Source organism: Myotis davidii, unplaced genomic scaffold (genome assembly GCF_000327345.1).
Source record: "Myotis davidii unplaced genomic scaffold, ASM32734v1 scaffold666, whole genome shotgun sequence".
NCBI lineage: Eukaryota > Metazoa > Chordata > Mammalia > Chiroptera > Vespertilionidae > Myotis > Myotis davidii.
This window is the reverse complement of record NW_006296629.1, coordinates 399900-422821: the sequence shown is the minus strand read 5'-3', so window position 1 is coordinate 422821 and position 22922 is coordinate 399900. Positions and strand designations below refer to the sequence as shown.

Genomic DNA, 22922 nt, shown 5'->3' with positions numbered 1-22922 from the left:
AATGATTTTCTCTCATCATTGATGTTTCTATCTCTCTCTCCTTCTCCCTTCCTCTCTGAAATCAACAGAAATATATTTCCAAAAAAAAAGGCTTATTGGTCAGCCAAATGGAACGTAAAATGAAAATGTAAAATAATGTAGTTTTCCCACATTCTCTGCACTATCTGTTATGGAGGTCCGTCACACTTTTGCCTTCTCAACTCTCAATTTGCTTCTTTCCAGGAGTATTCTTACTTTGTCAAAGCCCTCTTTGTTGAGGCAGTCATTCCAACTCTTCATGAACTCTCCAGGGAATTTGTCTTTGCTGAACACTCCAATCTTCTTGCCATTCTTGCTTTCTTTAATGGCTTCAATCATTTTGTCAAAGCTGCTTTTATTACTTTCATTCTATTGGTGTCACAGGGAAGAAGGGTTTGTCAATTGGTTTTAGAATTAGACATCTATGTACTACTAGTAAAAAATAGCAGAGACAAATACTCTAAACACTGGAAAGAATGAATTCTATCCCCAGGCCCTACCCACTTTTTTAGGGCAAACAGTAACAAACCAAAAGTTAATACATTTCTTTGTATATTTTTATATGCTTGGGTGAAGTGCCATAAAAGTTGATCATTTCCCCCTAGGAACAGGTGAGAAATTCAAACACATAGGTGAACAATATTCTGAGAAAAAAATCTTCGTCAGGTGAGCAGTATGAAAAAAAAATTACATTTAATAAAAACTAGAACTAAGATATATCTAAATTTCCTTAACGATATTTGAAGCTATTTGTTCCAATTAAGGTACTCAGATGAAAACAAGCATAAGCTCACAGTATCTTCGAGATGGACAAATAGTTTGTTTAGCCAAAGAACTGACAGGGTTGTTCAACTCTTTTCTTCTTAACAATGAAGATGCGACAAACCTTTGAAATTACAACCACCCTCAGTTATAACCTTCCCCTCATATTCTATTAAATTCCTGGAAGGCATTTCTGTTTATCACTTTTACAAACATTCTTTCACATTTATGACATATTCTTTATTAGTTCTGACCTTTTCTCGTATCAGCAGTGTGATGGCAGGGGCTCCATTAGCATTCTCATTGCCCTTAGTATTGGCAATCTGTTTCAAGAACTCCACTTTTTTTTTGCTGGCCATAAAAATGATTTTGTCATCACAGAAGACCATGATAGTATCAGTTAGTTCATAACCAAAGAGCCATGTCTATTGGAAAAGATAATGACAACAATTTTTACAGATAAAAAAATTAATGTACTTGTATAGAAATACTTATAAAATAAGAATATGTGAAATTAACTTCAGAATAATCTGAGGTAGGAGGGGGCCTGGATGTGGACAAATGAAATAAAATTGGCCAGGAGTTGACAATTTACTGAAACTAAACAATGGGTATACAGGAGTTCAATATTACTATTTTACCTAGTTTTATATGTTTGAAATATTCTGTAACAAAGACCATCAAACCTTTGGACAATTTGTGTTTATTGAAACTATCTTATTTTTAGGGCAGAAGTGCATAAAATGGGACAGAATAAAGCTCTAGGGAACAGTGCATTCTACCTCCCCCAAAGATTGCTAGTTGTGTATCAACTATTAATTTTTTCTCTCCAAAAAAGATGGGATTTTGCCCAGCTGGCATGGCTCCGTGGTTGAGCATCAACCTATGAACCGGGAGGTCAGGGTTAGATTCCCAGTTAGGGCACATGCTTGGATTGCGGGCTCAATCTCCAGTAGGGGGCGTGCAGGAGGCAGCCGATCAATGATCATTGATGTTTCTCTCCTCCCTTCCTCAATAAAATATATTTTAAAAAGATGGGATTTTGAGCTGGGCAGACTGCTCAGCATGACGACTTATTTCCGTTCCTTTCTTGCAACTAAGTATGGCCAACAGATTAAATTTTGGCCAATAAATTATAAGGAGAAGTATTCTGTAGGACTTCAAGCAAGTCTCCTTAAAAAGGGAAGGAGATAGCCAATTTTCTTCCCTTTCTCCATTCTTTTTGCTTGGAATGCAAATGTATTGACTGAAGCTCTAGCAATTTGTGTATCATGAGCACAGGGCTAAACTCTATAAATGGTCGAGATGTGGAAAAAAAACTGGATCCCTGAAGACTATCCAAGAGAAAAAGAAATATTGTGTAATCCACTGTTCAGATTTTTTTGATACATAGTTAAATCTGTCCCAATTTATATACCTCTCTTTTTTCCTTATTTTCTGATCAGTGCTGTCTACTGAACTTTATGTGAAGATGAAAATATTCTCATCTGCTCTAATATGGCAGTCAGTATAGCGTACTTGAGATTTGGGACTGAGGAATTAAATTTTTATGTGGCAACTATACTGAACAGTGCAGTAGATGATTCAATGATAGTCAGGGCTAAGAACTGCTCACCTGTAAGGCAGTTGACTTGGCATAAACAATTTCTTCATCAACACCCACTGATACAACAATGGCATCAATGTTAGCATATTCATCTTCTCCTTTCTGAAAAGTAAAGAGTAGGTAATTTAGTCATTTTCTTCTTACACCAGGCAAAATAGGAATAGTGACTTCAGTATTTACTTAAAATATATATAATTTTTTCCTAAGAGAACTTGCAAGTTTAAGAAATTCCATGTTTACTTGACAACTTCACAGTCATTGCTCTATGCAACTGCCACTACAATTTAGAACATTTTCACCTCCCCCAAACAAACCCATTAGCAATTATTATCCATCTCCCTCTAACTCATCTAATTTGTCTATTCTGGACATTTCATATAAATGCAATAATAAAACATGTGGCCTTTGTGTTGGGCTTCTTTTACTTAACATGCTCTCAAGGTTCATCCATGTTGTAGCAAGTTTCAGTACCTCCTCCTTTTTATTGCTCAATAACAGTGTTCTATTGTATTTATGTATCATATTATATCCATTCATCAATTGCTACACATTTGGGTTATTCCTATTTTTTGGAGATTATAAATAATGCTGCTATGAACATTCATGTAAGTTTTAATGTGGAGCTATTTCTCCTGAGTATATGCTTAGGTGAGGAATTGCTGGGTCTTATGGTTAACTGTTTAACTTTTTAAGGAACCACCAGACTATTTTCCAAAGTGATTACACCATTTTACATTCCCAACAAGCAATGTATGGGATTTCCAATTTCTTCACATACTGACTAATATTGTTGTCTTTTTTACTACAGCCATCCAATAGATGTGATGTACTATTTCATTGTAGTTTTGAGTTGCATTTCCCTAATGGCAAATGAGTTGGGCATCTTTTCATGTGATTACTGACCATTTGTATACCTTTTTTGGAGAGGTGCCTATTCACATCCTTTGCCCGTTCTGTAAGTGGGTTATTACTGTATTATTAAATTGTAAGAGTTCTTTTTATATGCTAGATATGTCTCTTATTAGATGATTTGCAAATTTTTAACACAGTGGGTTCTTTTCACTTTTGTAATGCTGCCCTTTGAAGCATAAATTTTTTAATTTTGAAGAAATCCAAATTATTTTCTTGTACTTTAAAAAAAAATCCTTACCTGAGGATAAATTTTAGAAAGAGGGAGAGAGTGAGGGAGGGGGGGAGAGAGAGGGGGGGAGGAGAGGGAGAGGGAAAGAAAGAAGGGGAGAAACATTGATTGATTGCCTCCCATTAGTACTCGACTGGGAATCAAAACCACAACCTAAGTATGTGCGCCCTGACCAGGTGTATGGCATGATGCTCTAACAACTGAGCAACCCAGCCAGGGCATTTTCTTATGCTTTTAAAAAAATATATTTTTATTGATTTCAGAGAGGAAGGGAGAGGGAGGGAGATGGAAACATCATAGATGAGAATCATGGATCAGCTGCCTCCTGGATGCCCCCTAGTGGGGATCCAGCCTGCGACCTAGCCATGTGCCCTTGACTGGAATTGAACCTGGGACCGATGCTCTAACCATTAAGAAAAACAGGCCAGGGCTTCTTATGCTTTTGATGTCATATCTAAGAAGGCTTTACCTAACTCAAGGGCATACCTATACTTTTCTTCTATAGTAGTTTTATAGTTTAGCTCTTATGTTCAGATCTATGATTCATTTTCAGTTGATTTTGTATATGGTGTGAGGAAGGGGCTTAACTTCATTCTCTTGCATGTGGATATGCAGAAGTTTCAGCACCATAAGTTGAAAAGACTATTCTTTCCCCATTGAACTGTCTTGGCATCACTGTCAAATACCAAATGATGTAAACGTGAAGGTTTATTTCTGGATTCTCAATTCTATTCCATTGATCTACATGTCTATCCTTATACTAGTACCACATTGTTTTGGCTACTGCAGCTTTGTAGTAAGTTTTGAAGTTAGAGTTTATATGTGAGTCCTCTAACCATTTACCACTTCTGGACAGCAATATGAGCCCAAAGGGCTGGTAATTGTGGGTTATAAGGTTAAACCTTTTGACTTGGTAAAGTCAAGAAAAACATCTACTAAGACTCTTTTCCACATTTTAAGGGTTATGGCTGCCAAATAATCCAACAAAACACATAACTAAAAGAAGTTACCAGAAACTGTATTCATTCACCCATTGATTTGCAGTGAGAAAATGTTTTTCTTCAGGTTGCTCAAATTTTTGCTATGTACACTCCACTCTATCTATATAAAACCCTAACATGCAAATAGACCAAATGGCAGAACAACAACCGGTCACTATGACATGCGCTGACTACCAGGGGGCGCGCACGCAGAAAATGGCAGGTGTTGCCCTTGTTGGGATGGTGGAGGAGGTGAGTGAGGGATGCCAGACCAAGGAGGGTCACTGGATGCTGTCACTGGGGCGACCCTCTGGTGGTTACTGAAAATTCTTTACTCCCTTGCACTGTGGTCCTGTCCGGTGCTCACACCTGCTGCTGGCACCGGCCCCACTCGTACCCGCTGCTGACCCTGATCACCCCTTAGGGCTTCTTCACCTCCTCCTGCTCCTAAAGGGCATTCGGAGTCAGCAGCTGCCTCTCACACCCACTGCTGGCGCTGGCCCCATTCGCTGTGCCATCAGTGGGGTCAGCAGGTGCAAGCGGGGCCGGTGCCATCAGTGCGTGGGAGCGGGCCTGCCAGCAGACAGACCAGGGGCCATGGCGTGGGCACGGAGGATGGGCCAAGACCTGCCTCTGTGCCCACCACAACCTCGCAGCCCACAGTTCTTCTCATTGTGCATGAATTCGTGCACCGGGCCCCTAGTTTGTTAATAAACATGGATTTTGTGTAATATTACTGCTACCTTGATAACCTCCCAAAATTAGTAACAGGCACTCCCCTATATTTAATGCTCATGTGTTTTAGATATAAAAAAAACACCACTGAAATTAAACAGAAAGTCCCTTTTAGTATTTTTTGATATTTAGTTGAGTCAAAAATTTCAGCAAAGAAAAAGGCATCAACATGTACAAAAATTCAAAAGACACAGTGATTCATTTTTTAAAGTGTACAGAGTATAATCATGTGACTTAATCGTTAATAATATGGGAAAATCATCCAAAGGAACCTAAATACAATTAAAAGTAGGCAGAGAAAAAAAAAAAAAAGCCCACACATTCAGCTTTTTTTGATAGAGAAAACAAACCCAAAAACCTCAAGGATTTCAACTCATATACTAGTAAAATGTGCAGTTTTCCACTGCTGATCAAAAAAGATAAGGGGATGGTCTGGATGACATGATTCAGTGGTTGAGTGTCAACCTATAAACCAGGAGGTCATGGTTCAATTCCCAGTCAGGGCTTTTGCCTGGGTTGTGGGCTTGATCCCCAGTAGGGGGCGTGCAGGAGGCAGCTGATCAATGATTCTCTCTCATCACTGATGTTTCTATCTCTCTCTCCCTCCTCCTTCCTCTCTGAAATCAATAAAAAGAAACACACCCACACACACATCCTATATAATAAAAGCCTTACATGCAAATTGTCCTTTTGACCCCTCGCAATGAAATGCGCTGACCACCAAGGGCGGCATGGAACATGGCGGGCGTCGGCGACACAGCACTGGAAGCGGGTGGCAGTGGAGGCACTGCTGGTCCCAATGGGCCCTGACAAGAGCGGGACCATGGTGGGATGGTGGAGCAGGTGAGTGGGCGGTGCCAGGCCAAGGTGGGTGCAAGCAGGGCCCGATCGCCCGGCAGATGGCGATGAGCAGTGGGCTCCCAGGAGCTGAGGGAGCCCAGCAGGGGTCCAATGACTCAGCAGAGGGGGGCGTGCAGGGGCCTGGGAGCCCAGGGCCCAGAGGTCAGCTGGGACCTGCCCTTCTATGCTAGATGCTTGTGCTTCGATCTCTGGCCAGGCCTAGGGACTACACCCGTGCATGAATTTCATGCACTGGGCCTCTAGTGTGTGTGTGTGTGTAAAATTTTTTTTTAAAAAAGGTAAGAGGATGAATCCTAATTTCTCTTGAAACCAGTTGCTCTGACCATATATTCTTGGTTGAGTCCTTATAAAAATGAATGAGCTCTAACCCCAGAAGAAATATATTAACACCAGAATTTAAGATATCAAAAATAATACTAGTAAATTTGGATAAAATTTTTCTTAAAAATGTGACTCAATGAAAAAGATTACAATCAAACCAAATATTTTAACAGCAAAATCCAGAAGAGTACTTTTTATTTTCAAACTCTTTGAGGAGTACAAATGCCTTATAATAGATAACATTTAAAAAGTCTAAAATTGGTCCCAACCAGTTTTCTCAGTGGATAGCATGTCAGCCCATGGACTGAAGGATCACAGGTTCGATTCTGGTCAAGGGCATGCCTTGGTTACAGGTTTGATCCCCAGCCCTGGTCAAGGCACGTGCAGGCGGCAACGAATTGATGTTTCTCTGTCTCTCCCCCTTCCCTTCTACTCTAAAAATCAATGGAAAAACATCCTTGGGTGAGGATTAACAATAACAACAAAAAACAAGAAAAAGTCTGAAATTGTGGGAGATTTTAAATAATCTTCTTGTGAAACTTACACGATAAGCTATATACAATACTAAAATATTTTGATTAAGTAATATCTGGAATTTGTTTTGAAATACTGGAGTGGAGGGGGCTAGTTTTTTTGTTGTTTTTTTTTAAAGTGCCAGGCTAGCTTAGTAGCCCCTTGCCCCTGAACCTGCCCCACAGCCAGCTACAAATGCCAGCCTGGCTATTTGAGGGGGTTGAGGCTCAATTCTGTGCTGCTTACAAGGTCCCCAATTCCTAACCTGTTCTCTCCTGCTTAGACTGGAGCCCTAGTTAAAGCTGGACTTGCAACCCCTATGCTCCTCTCTATAGATGAATTATCTTGCAGCAGTGACCCCTGGTATGCATAGCTTCTCAACATCTACCAAATCTTTTCTGTCTCCAAATTCTGACACCTTCCAATCTGACTGTTCCACTTCACACCCAAGTCAGACAGTTTTGGAAGAGGAAATGGACAGAGTGGTTAAGTGACTAAGCAGAGCTGGGATAGCAACACCCTAAGTGCTTGACAAGTATTCTCACTGGGACGATACTGATGATAAATATGCATATCTCACAGAGCCCCAAGGGGCTCAGATTCAGGAGGCACCAAGTATCAAGGAAGGGAGACAGGGTATATTGTACATGGATGAGCTCAAGGCTAAAAACAGGTCTGGTCAGAGAAGGACCCCTCCAGTTCTTGGAAACCCTGACCCAATCCCTAATCTCTCCACAAAAAGACTTACTTTATTCTCTGAAGAAATGAACCCAGAAAGCTCTAGACTCAGATAGTAGGCCCAGCAGAAGGAAAGTGCAAAATGTTGGGGAATTAAACAAAGGTCTGCATTTTGAATGACAATTGGGAAAAAATGGCCAAGGAAAAGAATTAGATTTTTTCTGTGCATCTTCACTGAACTTAGAGAAAACACTTCAGACACTGACATTTGTGGGTCCTCCATTGACTGAGCCAGCCTATTCACTCTAGAATAACCCCAAGTCGAGAGGCTCCATTCATGCAGAGCTTCCAGTTTCGTATTGCCTTTTCTTTATATGGATGAATATAGCCAAGCCTCATTTTGATTTTTGTGACAGGGAATAGAATCAGATCAGCCTTCCCAAAATACTGTAAGCTTGAAGATTGACAATAATAGTTTCAATTCTGACAATCCTGAGTGATTTTTTTTTTTTTAATATATTTTATTGATTTTTTACAGAGAGGAAGGGAGAGAGATAGAGAGTTAGAAACATCGATGAGAGAGAAACATCGATCAGCTGCCTCCTGCACATCTCCTACTGGGGATGTGCCCGCAACCCAGGTACATGCCCTTGACCGGAATCGAACCTGGGACCTTTCAGTCCGCAGGCTGACGCTCTATCCACTGAGCCAAACCGGTTTCGGCCTGAGTGATTTTCAAACTTGAATTTTATACCCACTGAACTGTATTATTAACAAAAAGTAGAGACAAAACTTTTTAAGACATACAAGGGCTCAAGAAATACGTATTTTCTGTATCCTTTTTTAAGAACCTCTTAGAGGAAATGCTCTTAACAAAATAGAGAAAACTCAAGACATGGGCTATAGGATATATAGGGCACTCAACATTGGGAAGTCCCAAGGTTCAATAGGCCTGGAGAGCAACCTATCCATATGGAACAGTATAATGTAAGGTTGAAGGGTGGGGTAGGTGGTAGTACTTAAAAACAAACAGAGAATTAATAAAATGTCTGAAGAGTGCAAGAATTCCAGAATAATTGATGAGATTATAACAGACCCACAGGAAAATTAGGGCTGAGAAAACTTAAAAAGGGAGAAAAATTGAGGCAATCATGAACGCCAGGAAAAATAAAAACCATAGCAGAAAAGGTAAGGTAACTGTTCTGTTACTTCACCCACCAGGGAAACTATTTACATGAGCATTAGCTATGTAAACTGACTACTAATTTTATTTAAAACTATGAAAAAAAACTTATAGAGGGGTGAATGTGAGATAAAGCAAGTGTAATAAAATGCTATTGTATAATCTAGGTGGTTCGTATATGGGTACAGGCAGTCCTTGGGTTATGTTGGAATCGATGTACATCGTCTCATGGTTTCGTGGTTACGTCGCCATCTCCCATTTATTTATATAAAAAAAAAGTTCCACCATTTTGATGTATGTACATATGTGCTTTATGTTTTTTATTATTTATTTACCACAAGTAAAGGTCAGGAATTGTTATCTTTTAAGTTTTTTTTTTTACTGTTTCACTTCATTTCTGCTGTGTATGTGCTCCATGTGAGTGACGTAGGTGCTTATGTAGGTGGGTCTGACTTACAGTGAAGATCATGTTAGCTCGTGCTGTAGGAATGGATCTCTGACGTGGACCTACTGTATTTAGTGTAGAATTCTTTTACCTTTCTGAATGTTTAAAATCTTTAATAACAATGTATTAAGAAGAAATTTTAAGTGTCAGGAGGTAGAGGAAAGTTAAAAGAGGTGTGATGGCATAAAAAATTAAATTTAAATCCTAATTTACCAAAACAGTTAACATGAAAAATAGACAAACCAAGAACTAATAATATATAGATATTAGTTCAAAATATGAAAGAGAACTAAAAGTGGTTGTTTCTGGGGCAGGTAACTTTTGTTGTTGTTAATCCTCACTGAAGGATATTTATCTATTGATTTTCAGAGAGTAGGAACAAGGGAGGGAGGGAGGAAGGGAGGAGAGAGAAACATTAATGAAAGACACTGGCCGAAACCGGTTTGGCTCAGTGGATAGAGCGTCGGCCTGCGGACTGAAAGGTCCCAGGTTCGATTCCGGTCAAGGGCATGTACCTGGGTTGCGCGCACTTCCCCAGTGGGGGATATACAGGAGGCAGCTGGTCGATGTTTCTCTCTCATCGATGTTTCTAACTCTCTATCTCTCTCCTTTCCTCTCTGTAAAAAATCAATAAAATATATTTAAAAAAAAAAAAAAATGAAAGACACTGATTGCCTCCTGAATGTGCTCCCACTAGGGCAGGAGGGGTTAGGGTGGTGTCGAACCTGCAACCTGGGTATGTGCCCTTGACTGAGAATCGAACCCAAGACCTGCAGGATGATGCTCTAACTGCTGAGAATGGCAAGGGCGGGTTACTTTTTAAAAAGGCTTTTAAAACTATTTGCTTTTTTCAAGCCTATGTATTACTTGATTAAAATAATTTTTAGAATGCAAGTTAATAATATAGGTGGTTAGGAACCAGCAAAAATTGTGCAGTATCGGAATGATAAAAGTTGGGGAAATATTGCAGGGCACAGGAACAACTACATTCCTTTGAACCAATTAGGTATTGCATTAAAAGAGGAAACACTTTGAAGTTTCTGGTGATAGCTGAGATACCCACATAATTTATCATCCAAACGGAGACAATTTTGAGAATAAAAAAAACAACAACAGTATATCATTAATAATTACAGAGGGGCTCAGCTGGCGTGGCTCAGTGGTTGAGCGTCGACCTGTGAGCCATGAGGTCATGGTTCAACTCCCGGCTAGGGCACATCCCCAGGGTGGGGTGTGCAGGGGGCAGCTGATCAATCATGCTCTCTCATCTTTGACATTTCTATGTCTTTCTACCTCTCCCAGTCTCTCTGAAATCAATAAAAATGTATTTTTAAAAATAATTACACAGGGGCAGAAGGTGGATAGCTTCAGGAAAGGTAGGACTTCCGGTCATCCTAAGTATAGCCTGGGAAAAATCTTTTCAAACCAAGAAAGGGAGGCATGTAAGCTCAGAAATAATCACCATCGTTCACAGGATGCCTATGCTATGCCAGGCACTAATTATACTTGGTAATAGGGATAAAAAAATAAACATAAAAAAGTAGGTAACAGAGTAGACTATAAAAGCCGAGTAAGCAAGAATAAACGAATCCCAACCTGTCCAGGCATTTACTTCCTTCTTTATCCCTCTTTATGAGACCAAAGCATTACTTAAACCTTTCCCTATTTCCCTCCAGAGATAAAGGAACCATAAGAACTGAGATGAACATTATCTGAGAGAAAGTAGTATGGGGCCCTGACCGGTTTGGCTTAGTGGATAGAGTGTCGGCCTGCAGAATCAAGGGTCCCAGGTTCAATTCCAGTCAAGGGCTTGTACCTTGGTTGTGTGCACATACCCAGTGGGGAGTGTGCAGAAGGCAGCTGATTGATGTTTCTAACTCTCTAACCCTCTCCCTTCCTCTCTGTAAAAAAATCAACAAAATATATTTTTTAAAAAAAGTAGTATGGGAATTGCCTATATTTCTTAAGTCACAGGAGATAACTGCCTAGTCTTGGAAAGCAATCTGGAGCAAAAAAAATTTATCCATGACAAAAAATCAGCAGAGCCAGAGAGCAGCACTCAGGAGAAGCACTGATACTACAGGTTAGTTTTCTCCAAGGGCAAAAATTTTCTTTTTAAGGTTGGAGCCTCAATCCTGATAGGTTGATTCACATAAATTAATGCATTGGATCAGCATTCCTTTTGAAAACAGCTGGTGTTTTCCCAGCAGGAGTGGTTCAGTTGGTTAAGCATCCCTAATCCCATGAACCAAAAGGTCACCTGTTTGATTCCTGGTCAGGGCACATGCCTGGGTTGTAGGCTTGATCCCAGTAGGCAGCTGATTGATTTTTCTCACATCAATGTTTCTTTCTCCCTCCCTCTCCCTCTCACATAAATATATATTCAAAAAAGAAAACAGGTGCTATTTTGACATTTTATGGAATTTTTTTGGGATAAAAGGAAGATGACTAAAGTGCAGTTTCACTTAAAACAGGATGTCCTAACAGGCAGGTCTCAAATGAATTATAGTTATACCTGAATATTGTATCCCTCAGTTCTCAAAGGGGCCAAGACCCCAAAATGATGGGAACCTCTCCCCTTGTATCACATGCAGTACTAATCCCATTACTTGGTTAAAAATAATTACAATAAAATATATTAAAAAAATAAAATAAAAAAATAAAAATAAAAATAATTACAATCATGAAATGGCTGGGAAGCCCTGAATAAGGACCTAGTAAGTATAAGAGGACAGAGGAGGAGACCATCACCCCTCTCATGACCTACCACTAACATCCAGAGTTTCCTATTGCAAAAATACAAAAGTGCTGCAAACCTTTTCTGTTTGTAGCAGGTCTAATTGATATATATGAAATATTGATATATATATATGAAAGCCTAAGCAACTGGACGACCAGCCAGTAGCTATGATGTGCACCATCCTGGTGGTCCACCAGCCCGGTGGCAGCCACTCACTCCTTCAGTAGTCCTGCAGGTCCAATCTCTGAACAGGTCAGGCACCGATGGACCAGTGCCACCGGCAGAATCCTTACAGCACCGCTGGCCTCTGGGAACCATGGCTGCTTCCCCTCCCTAGATGCTCCATAAGAAATGATATGAAAGCGGCCGCCAGGTGGCTCCCGACAACCAGTGCAAAGGTCAGCGGGACAGGTCCGGATCCTGGGCTGGCACGGGCATCCCAATGCCCGCCCAGAAGGCTGATTGCTTTCCAGCTCCCCACCCCTCTTGGGAGGGGCGCCAGGCGCAGGGCTCATGGCTGGTGAGTGTCACTGCGGAGGCGCAAGCCTCTCCCGATCAGGACTGACTGGGTGTGAGCCCACAGCAGGCGCAGCAGGGCCGGGATGAGTGGGAGCAGCAGATGGTGTTGGACATGCACAATCCCCGCAGGCCACGCTAAGGGACCCCACCAGTGCACGAATTCATGCACTGGCCTCTAGTTTTAAAATAAGAGGCAGGACTGGACTAGACTCAAACATCCCAGAGTCATAAAACAAGTTCTAGTCACTATGAAGGTCTCCTGTTTGATTTTTGGCAGAGCCTATTTTCTCAGGTATGAGATTTAATGTTTTAAAAATTTCTACTCAGTTAAAAGTGTGTAACACTGCAAATGTTTTTAGGATATAAGTTATGAAATCTGTTAAGTAAGAAATATATCTTATTTGCAGTAGCTTCACAATATATATATCTAACCCAAACTCGCAGATAGGTGAAATTAGGACCCACATTAGCTCCCACTTTTATTTTTTTTAAAAATGGAGAGAGGGCAGTCATAGCTTTCTGGTTTTCTACAATTCTATGTAGTTGAAGAGAGTTTGATCTACTTTGTGTTAGCTTATGCAACCACACAGCTCTGAAAGGCTTATGCTTAAAGGTATCTAAGACTAAAAAGTGGATGTGGAACACAAGCTAACTTCTCAGTTATCTCTATATACCAAAGCCTAAGCGACGGTTACAACCAAACAACCGGTCTATAACAACGCACACTGACCACCAGGGGGCAGACGCTCAATGCAGGAGCTGCCCCCTGGTGGTCAGTGCACTCCCATAGCCAACCTCCCCCAGCCAGCCAACCTCTTGTGGTCCCTCCCTGCAACCAGCAGGCCCCCATCGCCTGATTGGGGCTGAGCCCTGGGCTGGAACGGGAAACTGGGGATGGGTGGCTGCAGACACGGCCCCTTTCCCAGGGGGGCCAAGGACCAGTTCCCTCCTCAGGGCCAGCAGCCAACTTCCCATGCCCTATTCCTTCTCCTGGCCGGCAGGCCCTGATCAGCCCGCCACCCACCAGCCACAATGGCAGCGAGGGAAGGAGTGGGGGAGGCAGGAAACTGCACGGTACCGGATCAGTGTTCGGAGTCCATTCTTACGTGCCTGGCCCAGCGACCACTGCCTCCTCTCCTGACCCTACAGGAACCTTTGGGCCCCGATAGGCTCTGATTGCCGGCCAGGCCTAGGGACCCACCCGTGCATGAATTTCGTGAACTGGGCCTCTGGTTTTTGTCATAATAGAGGTTTGAAGATGAGAGCTGACAAACAGGTTTGGGAGTTATATAGTTAACTTCAAGTTCTTCTCTTATTTCAATGCCAGTTTTCTTAAAGGAAAAAGTGCAAACAAATCAAATATAGCATGCACCTACATATTTCACTCTTTCTGGACAGCTAAGAGAATAAACAATCAGAAATTATCCCAAAACCTAAGCACTCTAGTAGAGTGCTTAAGCAGAGCAGAATGACAGCACTCTACTAGAAAGACTGTGCACAGAGAAATTCTACAGGTAGGTTCTGAGCATAGTTATTAAAATGTAATTATAAAAAAGAAAGTAAATTTGAGTAAGATTTTATAATAAACCATAAATTTTGCTATTAATTTTTATGACTTGGCTCAACTTTATAATGCCAGGGTCTTATTAACATCTAACAATCCCCCTTTCAAATGATGTCATTAGCTAAATAGGAGGGCTAACATAAATTTTAATTATTTTTGAGAAATAAAAAATGGGGGCGAACAAATGAACTTTCATGGATTTAAAGACTATAACTTGAGATTAAGTTTGCCAATTTGTCTTCAGGCCCCAAGTTTTTCCTAGTTTCATGCTTTGCATTTAATTATCACATAGGGGAATGGTGACGTCTAAATTAATCTGTTTTCATGAATGGCTTCGAGAGGATGAATAATTTGATAAAGTCTGAATTACCCAGACTAGAAACAACCTCCACATCAAAGGTATATGATTGTAGGGTCTAGGGGGGAAAAGAAGGGCTTTTGATTATTACCAGCACATTAACACATATTAATCTTTAAAAGATATCAGGACCTTTACAGTTTTTCTAACATGCATCATGTTCAAATTTTAAAAGTTGACATTTGTTAAAAACTAACCAACAAAAAATCTTAAAAATAAATTTTATGTTCAAGACTTGTCTAGCATAGAGTCCTTATTTTTGCTTTTCATAAAATGTAACTTTTATGAAAATTATCTAATTTTATTTTATTTTCAATTATCTAGTGCAATTTATTTTCAGTTACCTCAAAAGAAGAAACATGCACAGGAACCTTTAATGTGAATGGCAGGGAAATGACCAATTTTAATAATTTGATTTTTAGTAGAGGATCAATTTGGAAGGCAACTTACAATGCTGAAATCAGAACTGAACATTTTTTTGCCAGGACGTTTTTCAGGTTTTAAAAGTCTTTATTAGCTTATCTTCCCTGGTTGACAGAGTTCAGAGGCCAGCCTTACTCTAGACAGCTCAGGCTGCACCACGGGATGCAACCAAATGTTTGAATTGACAAATTACTTTCATAAGAATAAATCTTAACAGTGAAGGTTTTTCAAGCAACAAAACTGCCCAATCTTTAAAAGACTGGGAATTGCAACAGCTCTTTTCTGTAAACGTGCCCTGGACACTCTACCAAGGGGGAAAACTAATCAGGTTTCATGCATCACATCGTTTTTTGTATTACTAATGCCTGCAGGTTTTCTGTTACCCACGGCAGGGCCTAGAGCATGAGGCGGTTGCAGGTAAACAGCATTTGTTGAACTGTACCAAAAGGCCCGCAAAGAAGAAACGCGAAGAGCCCGATTCACATCCTCCTCGCCCCTCTGTCCATCCTTTACGAAGACCGTTGAGATTCTGGCGGGACCTGGGCAGAATACTCTGGTTCGGGAAGGACAGAGCGAGTGCGTGGGTGTGTGTGAACACTGCAGGAGGGGGCGGCCAGACGTGGTCACAGAGTGGGAGGGAATGATGATGCAAGCCTCTTCTAGGGCGGGAAGAAACTACGAGAGGTGGCTGTTATGCATGACCCGGGCCGGCACGCGGAGAAGATGGTGGTGGCCGCAGGGTGACTGCGGGGGATTCCCTGTTACGGGGCAGCGCTCGGGGCCGCCTGAGGTGAATGCTCCTGGAGCAACTAAAGGGGCGCGACACTGAAACCGGGATTTCTCGAAGGAAAGGGAAAAAAGGGCGCCGAGAAACGGGGTTATTATGGGATGTAAAAGAGGGGCTCCCTAGGGAAAATTACGGGATCTATCTCACCCGCCAATTGCTGTACAGTCTCTTCACTCGCCGGTAATAAGCATCTTTATCCAGAGTCACAGCCATAGCCACAGACGCCGCTCCTCCTCGGGTCCCGAGATTCACGCGAGGTCCCGGATCCACCACCCGCTCTCGGCCCCGGAATCCCGCACTCTCCCAGTGACCCGGAAGTGTCGACCTCAAAGATGCCCTTTCCGCTTCCGGGTCCCGACAGCACTGGGTTCTGCTTTTTTTAAAAAATCCTCCCTCGGGAGGTTAATAGGAAGAAGGAAGTGTGGGGAAACCAACAAAATGTGCAAAGTCTAGATTTTCGCGGGATTTTGTTAACTTAGTAACCGCACGCTAGTCGACGTCATCACGTGACGCTCTGCCTCCGCCCTTACTGCCCGCCGGGCCGCAGTTCCCAGGAGCTCCGAGCTTTCGCCGAGGCGCCGGCTGGGGAAAGCTAAGGGGGCGGGAGGCCTGACGCGCTGGCTCCGCCCCTCGCAAGCTGCCGCGCGCGGGTGGAACGGCCCCACCCATCGGCAAAGGAAGGGGAAGCAGAAAGAGCGGGATCTGGCGTGGGAGCGGTACGTTCCGCTCCTGGAAATGGTGGGGAAGCAAACGTCTCTGCTGCTCCGGGGTTGGACAAACCTTCGCTATCAGGACGCTGGGTCAGGGTCTCCAGGAAGAAGAGGAGAGCTCAAATCAGGGAGAGGGAGCCCATCCTCCCAATCAAACTACCACACCAGTTATGGGTAAGGACAGAAGCGGGGGAAATGCCCAGGCTTCATCTGAGCGCTGGAATGGCAGGGGAAAGGTTGTAGGAAACAAATGGCTTAAGAGGATTCAACTCATACCCGGCCCAAAGTCCTGACAAACTCTTGCAGCAGTTCAGTGACACCACTCAGGCTTCCCTACAGCAGTTACTTAATTTGAAACAAAAGTTTCGTGATTCTTGCCAAAATTCTTCCATCTCTTCTCAGAACTTAGAGTTTGAATCTGGAAAATTTTGCCTACTATTTAGCTTAATCCCCTTGCCTTTAGCAAACTGGACAGCCTACACTTATCTATAACCTTTAATGGAGTACAAATGACTGCCCTATCCAACTTAACTTTGCATGAACAGTAATGGACTTTCGGAAAGTGGTGTTGAAATTACCCATCATGAACAGCAATACTTAAAATTAATATTTATATTGGATTTGAGCAGATGTAGAACAAGGGAAGAGTGGGAAAGGATTAACTTAAATTTATTAATGCCAAGGGAAGGAAGGTAACAGTTCCTGACCCTCCCGCTGTATCCACAGTTCAGCCAGGAACAGGCTCTGCCAGAGGCTAGGGCCAGCGCTACATAGTCTGTGGTTAATGGAGGTTTCTAGGGAGGGGTGAGCACCTCAGCTGCTCTAGTCTCCTTTCCTTCCCCAGAAATGAGGAAGTGGTCGTGTATTATTTAAGGAGTTCCCCTGCCCACCCAATCAGCTCAAATTTGGAAGCAATTAGGTATAAGTTTTCTTTTTCCTTTCACCTCCTCGAGTGGGAGTCTTGGGTTTCCCCACATCTCCCCTGCCCCTCCCATTTTTCCATAGTCCAAGGGCCAGAGTAAATGAAAATACAGCAGCCACCCAAGCAATGGGGCCAAGCTGAGGCTTCAGTCATCCGCATCTTCGCTGGAGTCTGAGTTGGCTGGCATCATAGGATCATCAATGAGTGAGAAGTCCCTTTCTGAGCTATCATAGCCCTGAGATAAATCATCATCATCATCTTCATCCTCATCATCCTCATTGTCCTCAGGTTGCAGTGATGGCAACCTCAAGGCAGTACCAGACGTGGTAGAGGCTGGTGAAGAAGGATAACCAGTGGCTCTCAGGCGGCTTTCTGTATTAAAGACTCAGTGATGACCCAATATCCTTGTGACTTTAAGGGAAGTTATAGCACACATCTATGAAGCAACAGTGAATCTACACTACTTGAGGCTTTTAGTAAAAAGAATATAAAAACCCTGGCCTGTTTGCCTCAGTGATTAAGAGCATCAGCCTGTGGATCAAGGGGTCATGGGTTTGATTCTCATGTCAATGTTTCTTTCTCTCCCTCTCCCCCCCGCCCTTCCTCCCTTCCACTCTCTCCAAAAATCAACGGCACTGGATTAAATGTGTGTGTGTGTGTGTGTGTGTGTGTGTGTGTGTGGGGGGGTGGGGGTGGTGGTGGTGGTGATGAAGCATGGTGCTGGAGTCTACATGAGGGGATGATGTTGCACCACCCATCACAAACGGCATAAAAGGCAAGGATGCAGAAGCAGCACTGCTATGGCCCAGAGATGACACAGACTGCAGACCACTACTGCTGTGCTGGAAGGTATTGTGCAGAGACAGGGAGCCAGTGCCTCCACCCTGCATCAGGGCCATCATCTTAGAAAGGTCTGGTCGCATCCTACGGGCTCGCTTCTTACTGTTGTCTGGTGCAATAGGCCCTGGCAAAACCCGATTGAATACAGTTTCAGCATGGTGACTCTGTGAGGAAGAACAAAAAAAGACAGTAAAAAGAAGGGGAAAAAAATGAAACAAAAGTAAACAGTTATAGGAGCAAATGCTGGAAGTAGTTGGTTGAAGCATTCTGATGCTAAGATCAAAGATTTCATACTGACACTCATGCCCAGAGTTTTGCTTTTTCCCCCAGGAGTACATTGTACTTTTACTCTGGCCAACCACTTCACAAATGCTTACCTTGGTTAATGAGGTGTCTGAGTAAGACACTGAATCAATACTTGTACAGTATACTTTACTGACAGCAGTCTGTTCACACGATCTTATCATGTGAAGTGCTCACAACTGTACTGATATTTACGATACTATCCTTCATCAGATCAGAGTGGGTAAACCAAAGAGAAGGTCAGGTTACACTTTTGGATGTCTAGAACACCAAAAACATTGTGGCTAGCTCCTCACCAAATGTAATACATTTCTCACAATGATAAAAACTTACATATCTGCTGAATTTTAAATTGCTTCTTTCAAATGTTCTGACTAAATTTTGGTTAAGTTCACTGGTGCTGGAAATTATTACTTTTAATGCCTCTGCTTTGCTAGACATATGTATAATACTGGGTAAACAGTCACTGAATTCAGACAATGGGTATTTGTGTCTTTGGACATTGCCCAATCTAAGCCTACCATCTCACATGAGAATATACCTTTCTATCTTACAAACATCTCAAAACTCTATTTGTAAAGACTTTTAAAATATTATAACAGCACCTAAACTTCAATAATAAAGTATGTAGTGCTAGACACAGTGATCAATTCTATATAAGAATTCTGTACTAGTCATAATTTTCTATGATTCTTTCTTAGAGTTATCAATAGACTATAAAGAATTAGCAAAAGTAGTTGAGGTAACACTAGTTTTAGAATTAAAGGAAGAAAAGTCTTTTTTTTACAGGCTGCTCTACAATGATAAATTCAAGACAGAGAAGGTAGCAGCCTTCTAGCCATCAGCCTCTCATATCAACTATTCTGCCTATTACCCACTTGGTCCCATGGAGACTCAGAGGAAAAATGAAAACATTATTTTATATGAAACAAAATATTTATATGAAACTATTTATATGCAACACTTTCACCAAAATAAAAATAAGCCTCATAAATAAATATATATTATATGCAAAATAATGTTATAAGAATTTGTTAAATACAAAAGATACTGTTCATTTAGAAATCAATTTTAAGAGAAATTATGTAAAAAGATGTAAAATGATCAAATGAGTAATGATTAAATAAAGTGAGTATGCAAAAGTGCTAATACATTATAAATGCTTACCAAACCAAACCATGATTTTTATCTGTTTAAAAAATACAACTATTGCCCGGCCAGCATGCTCAGTGGTTATCAAACTATGAAATGGGAGGTCATGGTTCGATTCCCAGTCAGGCTTTGGCATGTGGAAGGCAGCCAATCGATGACTCTCTCTCATCAATGATGTTTCTGTCCCTCTCTCCCTCCTTGAAATCAATAACAATATATATTTTTAAAAAAATACAACTATTACCCAAAGTAAGAAAAACACAGCCAAGAGAAACTTTTGCAGTTTTATGTTGGTGGAAAGGATATGAGTACTTAATCCAGAAGGTCTGTAACCATTATAAAACACATAATAATTATTAAAATAATAAACTACTGAATTACTGGCATATTATTGATTCTCAACCCAAACCCCATGACTGTTTTCTATAGTAGGTCCCAAATCACTTCTAAAATATATAGAATCATAAAACTTTTAGAAATTATGTGATCCAAACCTCTCTTTTCAGGCAGGCTGTGCAAAAAGAAAAGATTAAAGGATTTGCCAAAAACCCCTTAGTAAAAGAGTAGGATAAGGCTTTAAATGCTCTAACACATCTTACTAATTCTATTTTAATATGCTTAAAATGCTGAAATTAGTTTTTAGAATTTTATGCTTTTCTAGAGATAACGATGCCATCAGGACTATAAAAATACCAATAAAATTACTTTGGCTTCCTTATTGGTGAAGACACATTTTCTCTGACACACATTGGAAAAAAGATAAATAGCATTAAATTTCTCCAGTCATATCTAGTGGGAATAGAGCAGTAATGCCTCAGTCTCACTTACCTTTTTTCCATTCCTAGAGTTGGGGGTCTGTACTGGTTCCATTCCCAAACAGTTCAATTCTACCTTATTATTTTTTTTACATCTCTGCCACTTTTGTTTTCTGCGATCCTCCATATACTGCAATAGAAAAGCATCAGTTAACCTAGAGGAGTAAAAATCTGCTCTAATGTAATTACTAAGGTATTAGTGTCTAGTTTGACAGTAAGTGCTTATTGCATGGATAAACAGATTAGTCCTAGTGGAAAACTGCAATGAAGTAGATCTCTCCAGAAATTTTAGGTGGTTATATAATAATTTGATAGCAAATATTTGCCTAGCAATTTAACCGGTGCTTTAACGTTTTATTTTTGATCCTTACAACTCTGTAAGGTAGGATGACTGGTAGGTACTACACCTATTTTAAAGATGCAGAAACGACATAATATGGCATGCTTCCTCCGTCTCACACATCTTAAAAATCAAGGGAATGACTTTAAATCTTGCTGGATGGAACTGCCACTCACCGCTAGAAATCGGGGATCGACAGCGAACTCTGGATGACCCTGTAACCACATCTCCAGTTCAGCCCGGCGAGGGGCATCCTCACCCACCAGCAAAGTACCATCCACCTTATTGATGACAGGGATCCGAGTCTCCAGGTCCACGTCAAGGTGATTAGGCTCTTCCATGCACTCCACCTCCAGCTGCAAACCCAGAATCCACCCCCATGAGCACATACTCTTCTTTGGAGCAGGAAGGGAGGGGGAGCAGAGCCAATGGTAGCCATAAAATAACTCTAACATCTTCTAGTCCCTCAATCCCAAGTGCCTTCACCATTACTGAGAATAAAAAGCTCTTATCTAATCAAAGTGTTAAAGACTTTCTCTACCACTCACCTCAACTAGCTTCTTTCTGTTCCCCTTCTTCTTATGAAACAGAGGATGTCCACCTCCCATTACTCCGTTAGCCATCAACTTGTGCTTCTGGAATGTTAGCTTCAATCCTTCCTCCTAGTAAGACAACCCACCAACCCAAGATGTCATATGGCACATGTTTTTAAAATAAGGGTTAAGTTTTGGGGGACTTGGGGTAGAGCAGGGGTCCTCAAACTTTTTAAACAGGGGGCCAGTTCACTGTCCCTCAGACCGTTGGAGGGCCGGACTATAGTTTAAAAAAAAACTATGAACAAATTCCTATGCACACTGCACATATCTTATTTTGAAGTAAAAAAAACAAAACGGGAACAAATACAGTATTTGTATTTGCATGTGGCCCACGGGCCGTAGTTTGAGGACCCCTGGGGTAGAGTCATCTTCTGACTCAATGATAGTGAAAAGGCCATTGCACCAAAGGGTAGAAACTAGAAATATAACCAAATATATAGACTTTTGCTTGATTTCAGAGAGGAAGAAGGAGAGAGGGACAGAAATATCGATGAGAGAGAATCACTGATTGGCTGCCTCCTGCATACCCTCTACTGGGGATCGAGCTTGCAATCCTGAGCATGTGCCCTGACCATGAATCGAACTGGAGACCTCTTGGTTCATGTATCAATGATCAACCACTGAGCAACACGAGCTGGGCTAGCTAAAATTTCTTTTCCTCCTCTCATTTTTAAAGTTAGCTAACCAAATGAATTTAGTGAAAGGAGTTAGCAAGAACTGTAACCTCCTTCCCCACTTCCCAATACCTAAATGATAAGCTTACATCTTTGATTTGAACTGTAAACTCCTTCTCATCCATGCCTCGGCGAAGTTTGGTGAACTGAGCTGCTGCTGTGGTGACTGCGGACACTTCCTCCTCTGCCATGGAAGCTGCACTGCTACTTCGTGGTGTGGGGACTGGAGAGTCACCATATTCTCCTGGAGTCAATGAAGGACTGTCTAGCAAGTGGTTGCCTGGCCCCAAAATTCCTCCTGTTAGCATTTCCTGACTTCGGCGGCTAGAAGGCCACTTCCCTGAGAGTACAGCCTGGCAGACGAGGTCAATACGGTTGATCAGGACACGATCCTGAGTGGGGGAAAAAGAAGTCAACAATGGTTTTAGGGCCTGAGTATTAGCTATGTGATCTTGTGATAGTCACAATGCCATCATTATCAAGATGGGTACAATCATAAGGCAGAAAGGAGGGAGGTAATAGTATCAGAATCCTTAGTCAACTGAGAAGAGTTTTATAAAAAAACATGTAGCACTAAACACAATCAAAGAAAATCAGAACCATCTGTTCCTTGTTTCTTGTATGTTACACTGTATTTCTAGACTCTACATGTCCAGGAATGAGGCTATTACCTTGGGCCACTCAGAGGCTCTTTGTCTTTCTTGTAGCAGCAGAAGCTCAGGGGTCATCTGTTCTCCATCATCATTTGGGAATCCATCTTGAGACATAGTGAGGGACAGGAGACTCTCTTCATCATAGAGCTTTGAGTGGGACCTGTCAGCAGCTAGAGATCATACAGAATGTGTGAGCAAAGATGAAAGAATAAGATTATATAGGAATGGCATTATATAGACTTTTAAATAAAGACTCAGAGAATAACAGATCTCTGGATATTCT

At 41.6% G+C, this 22922-nt stretch overlaps 2 protein-coding genes across 2 annotated transcripts in view; both read right to left on the bottom strand.

Annotated features, from left to right (window-relative positions):
* The window catches only part of SUPT16H (SPT16 homolog, facilitates chromatin remodeling subunit), a 44253-nt gene extending 28105 nt beyond the window's left edge, over positions 1 to 16148 (bottom strand). Inside the window, exons 1-4 of the mRNA XM_006772360.2 lie at positions 15782 to 16148; positions 2396 to 2488; positions 1035 to 1205; positions 235 to 387 (exon numbers count right to left, since the gene is read on the bottom strand). Coding sequence (XP_006772423.1) covers positions 235 to 387; positions 1035 to 1205; positions 2396 to 2488; positions 15782 to 15847 — 483 coding nt within the window. The 5' untranslated portion in view covers positions 15848 to 16148. The remainder of the gene's footprint in view (positions 1 to 234; positions 388 to 1034; positions 1206 to 2395; positions 2489 to 15781) is intronic.
* A 793-nt stretch (positions 16149 to 16941) lies between these two features.
* Positions 16942 to 22922, bottom strand: part of CHD8 (chromodomain helicase DNA binding protein 8) — a 65457-nt gene continuing 59476 nt past the window's right edge. The window contains exons 33-39 of the mRNA XM_006772359.2: positions 22658 to 22809; positions 22076 to 22378; positions 21265 to 21378; positions 20893 to 21072; positions 20390 to 20506; positions 17903 to 18270; positions 16942 to 17634 (exon numbers count right to left, since the gene is read on the bottom strand). Of these exons, the coding sequence (XP_006772422.1) occupies positions 17412 to 17634; positions 17903 to 18270; positions 20390 to 20506; positions 20893 to 21072; positions 21265 to 21378; positions 22076 to 22378; positions 22658 to 22809 (1457 nt within the window). The 3' untranslated portion in view covers positions 16942 to 17411. The remainder of the gene's footprint in view (positions 17635 to 17902; positions 18271 to 20389; positions 20507 to 20892; positions 21073 to 21264; positions 21379 to 22075; positions 22379 to 22657; positions 22810 to 22922) is intronic.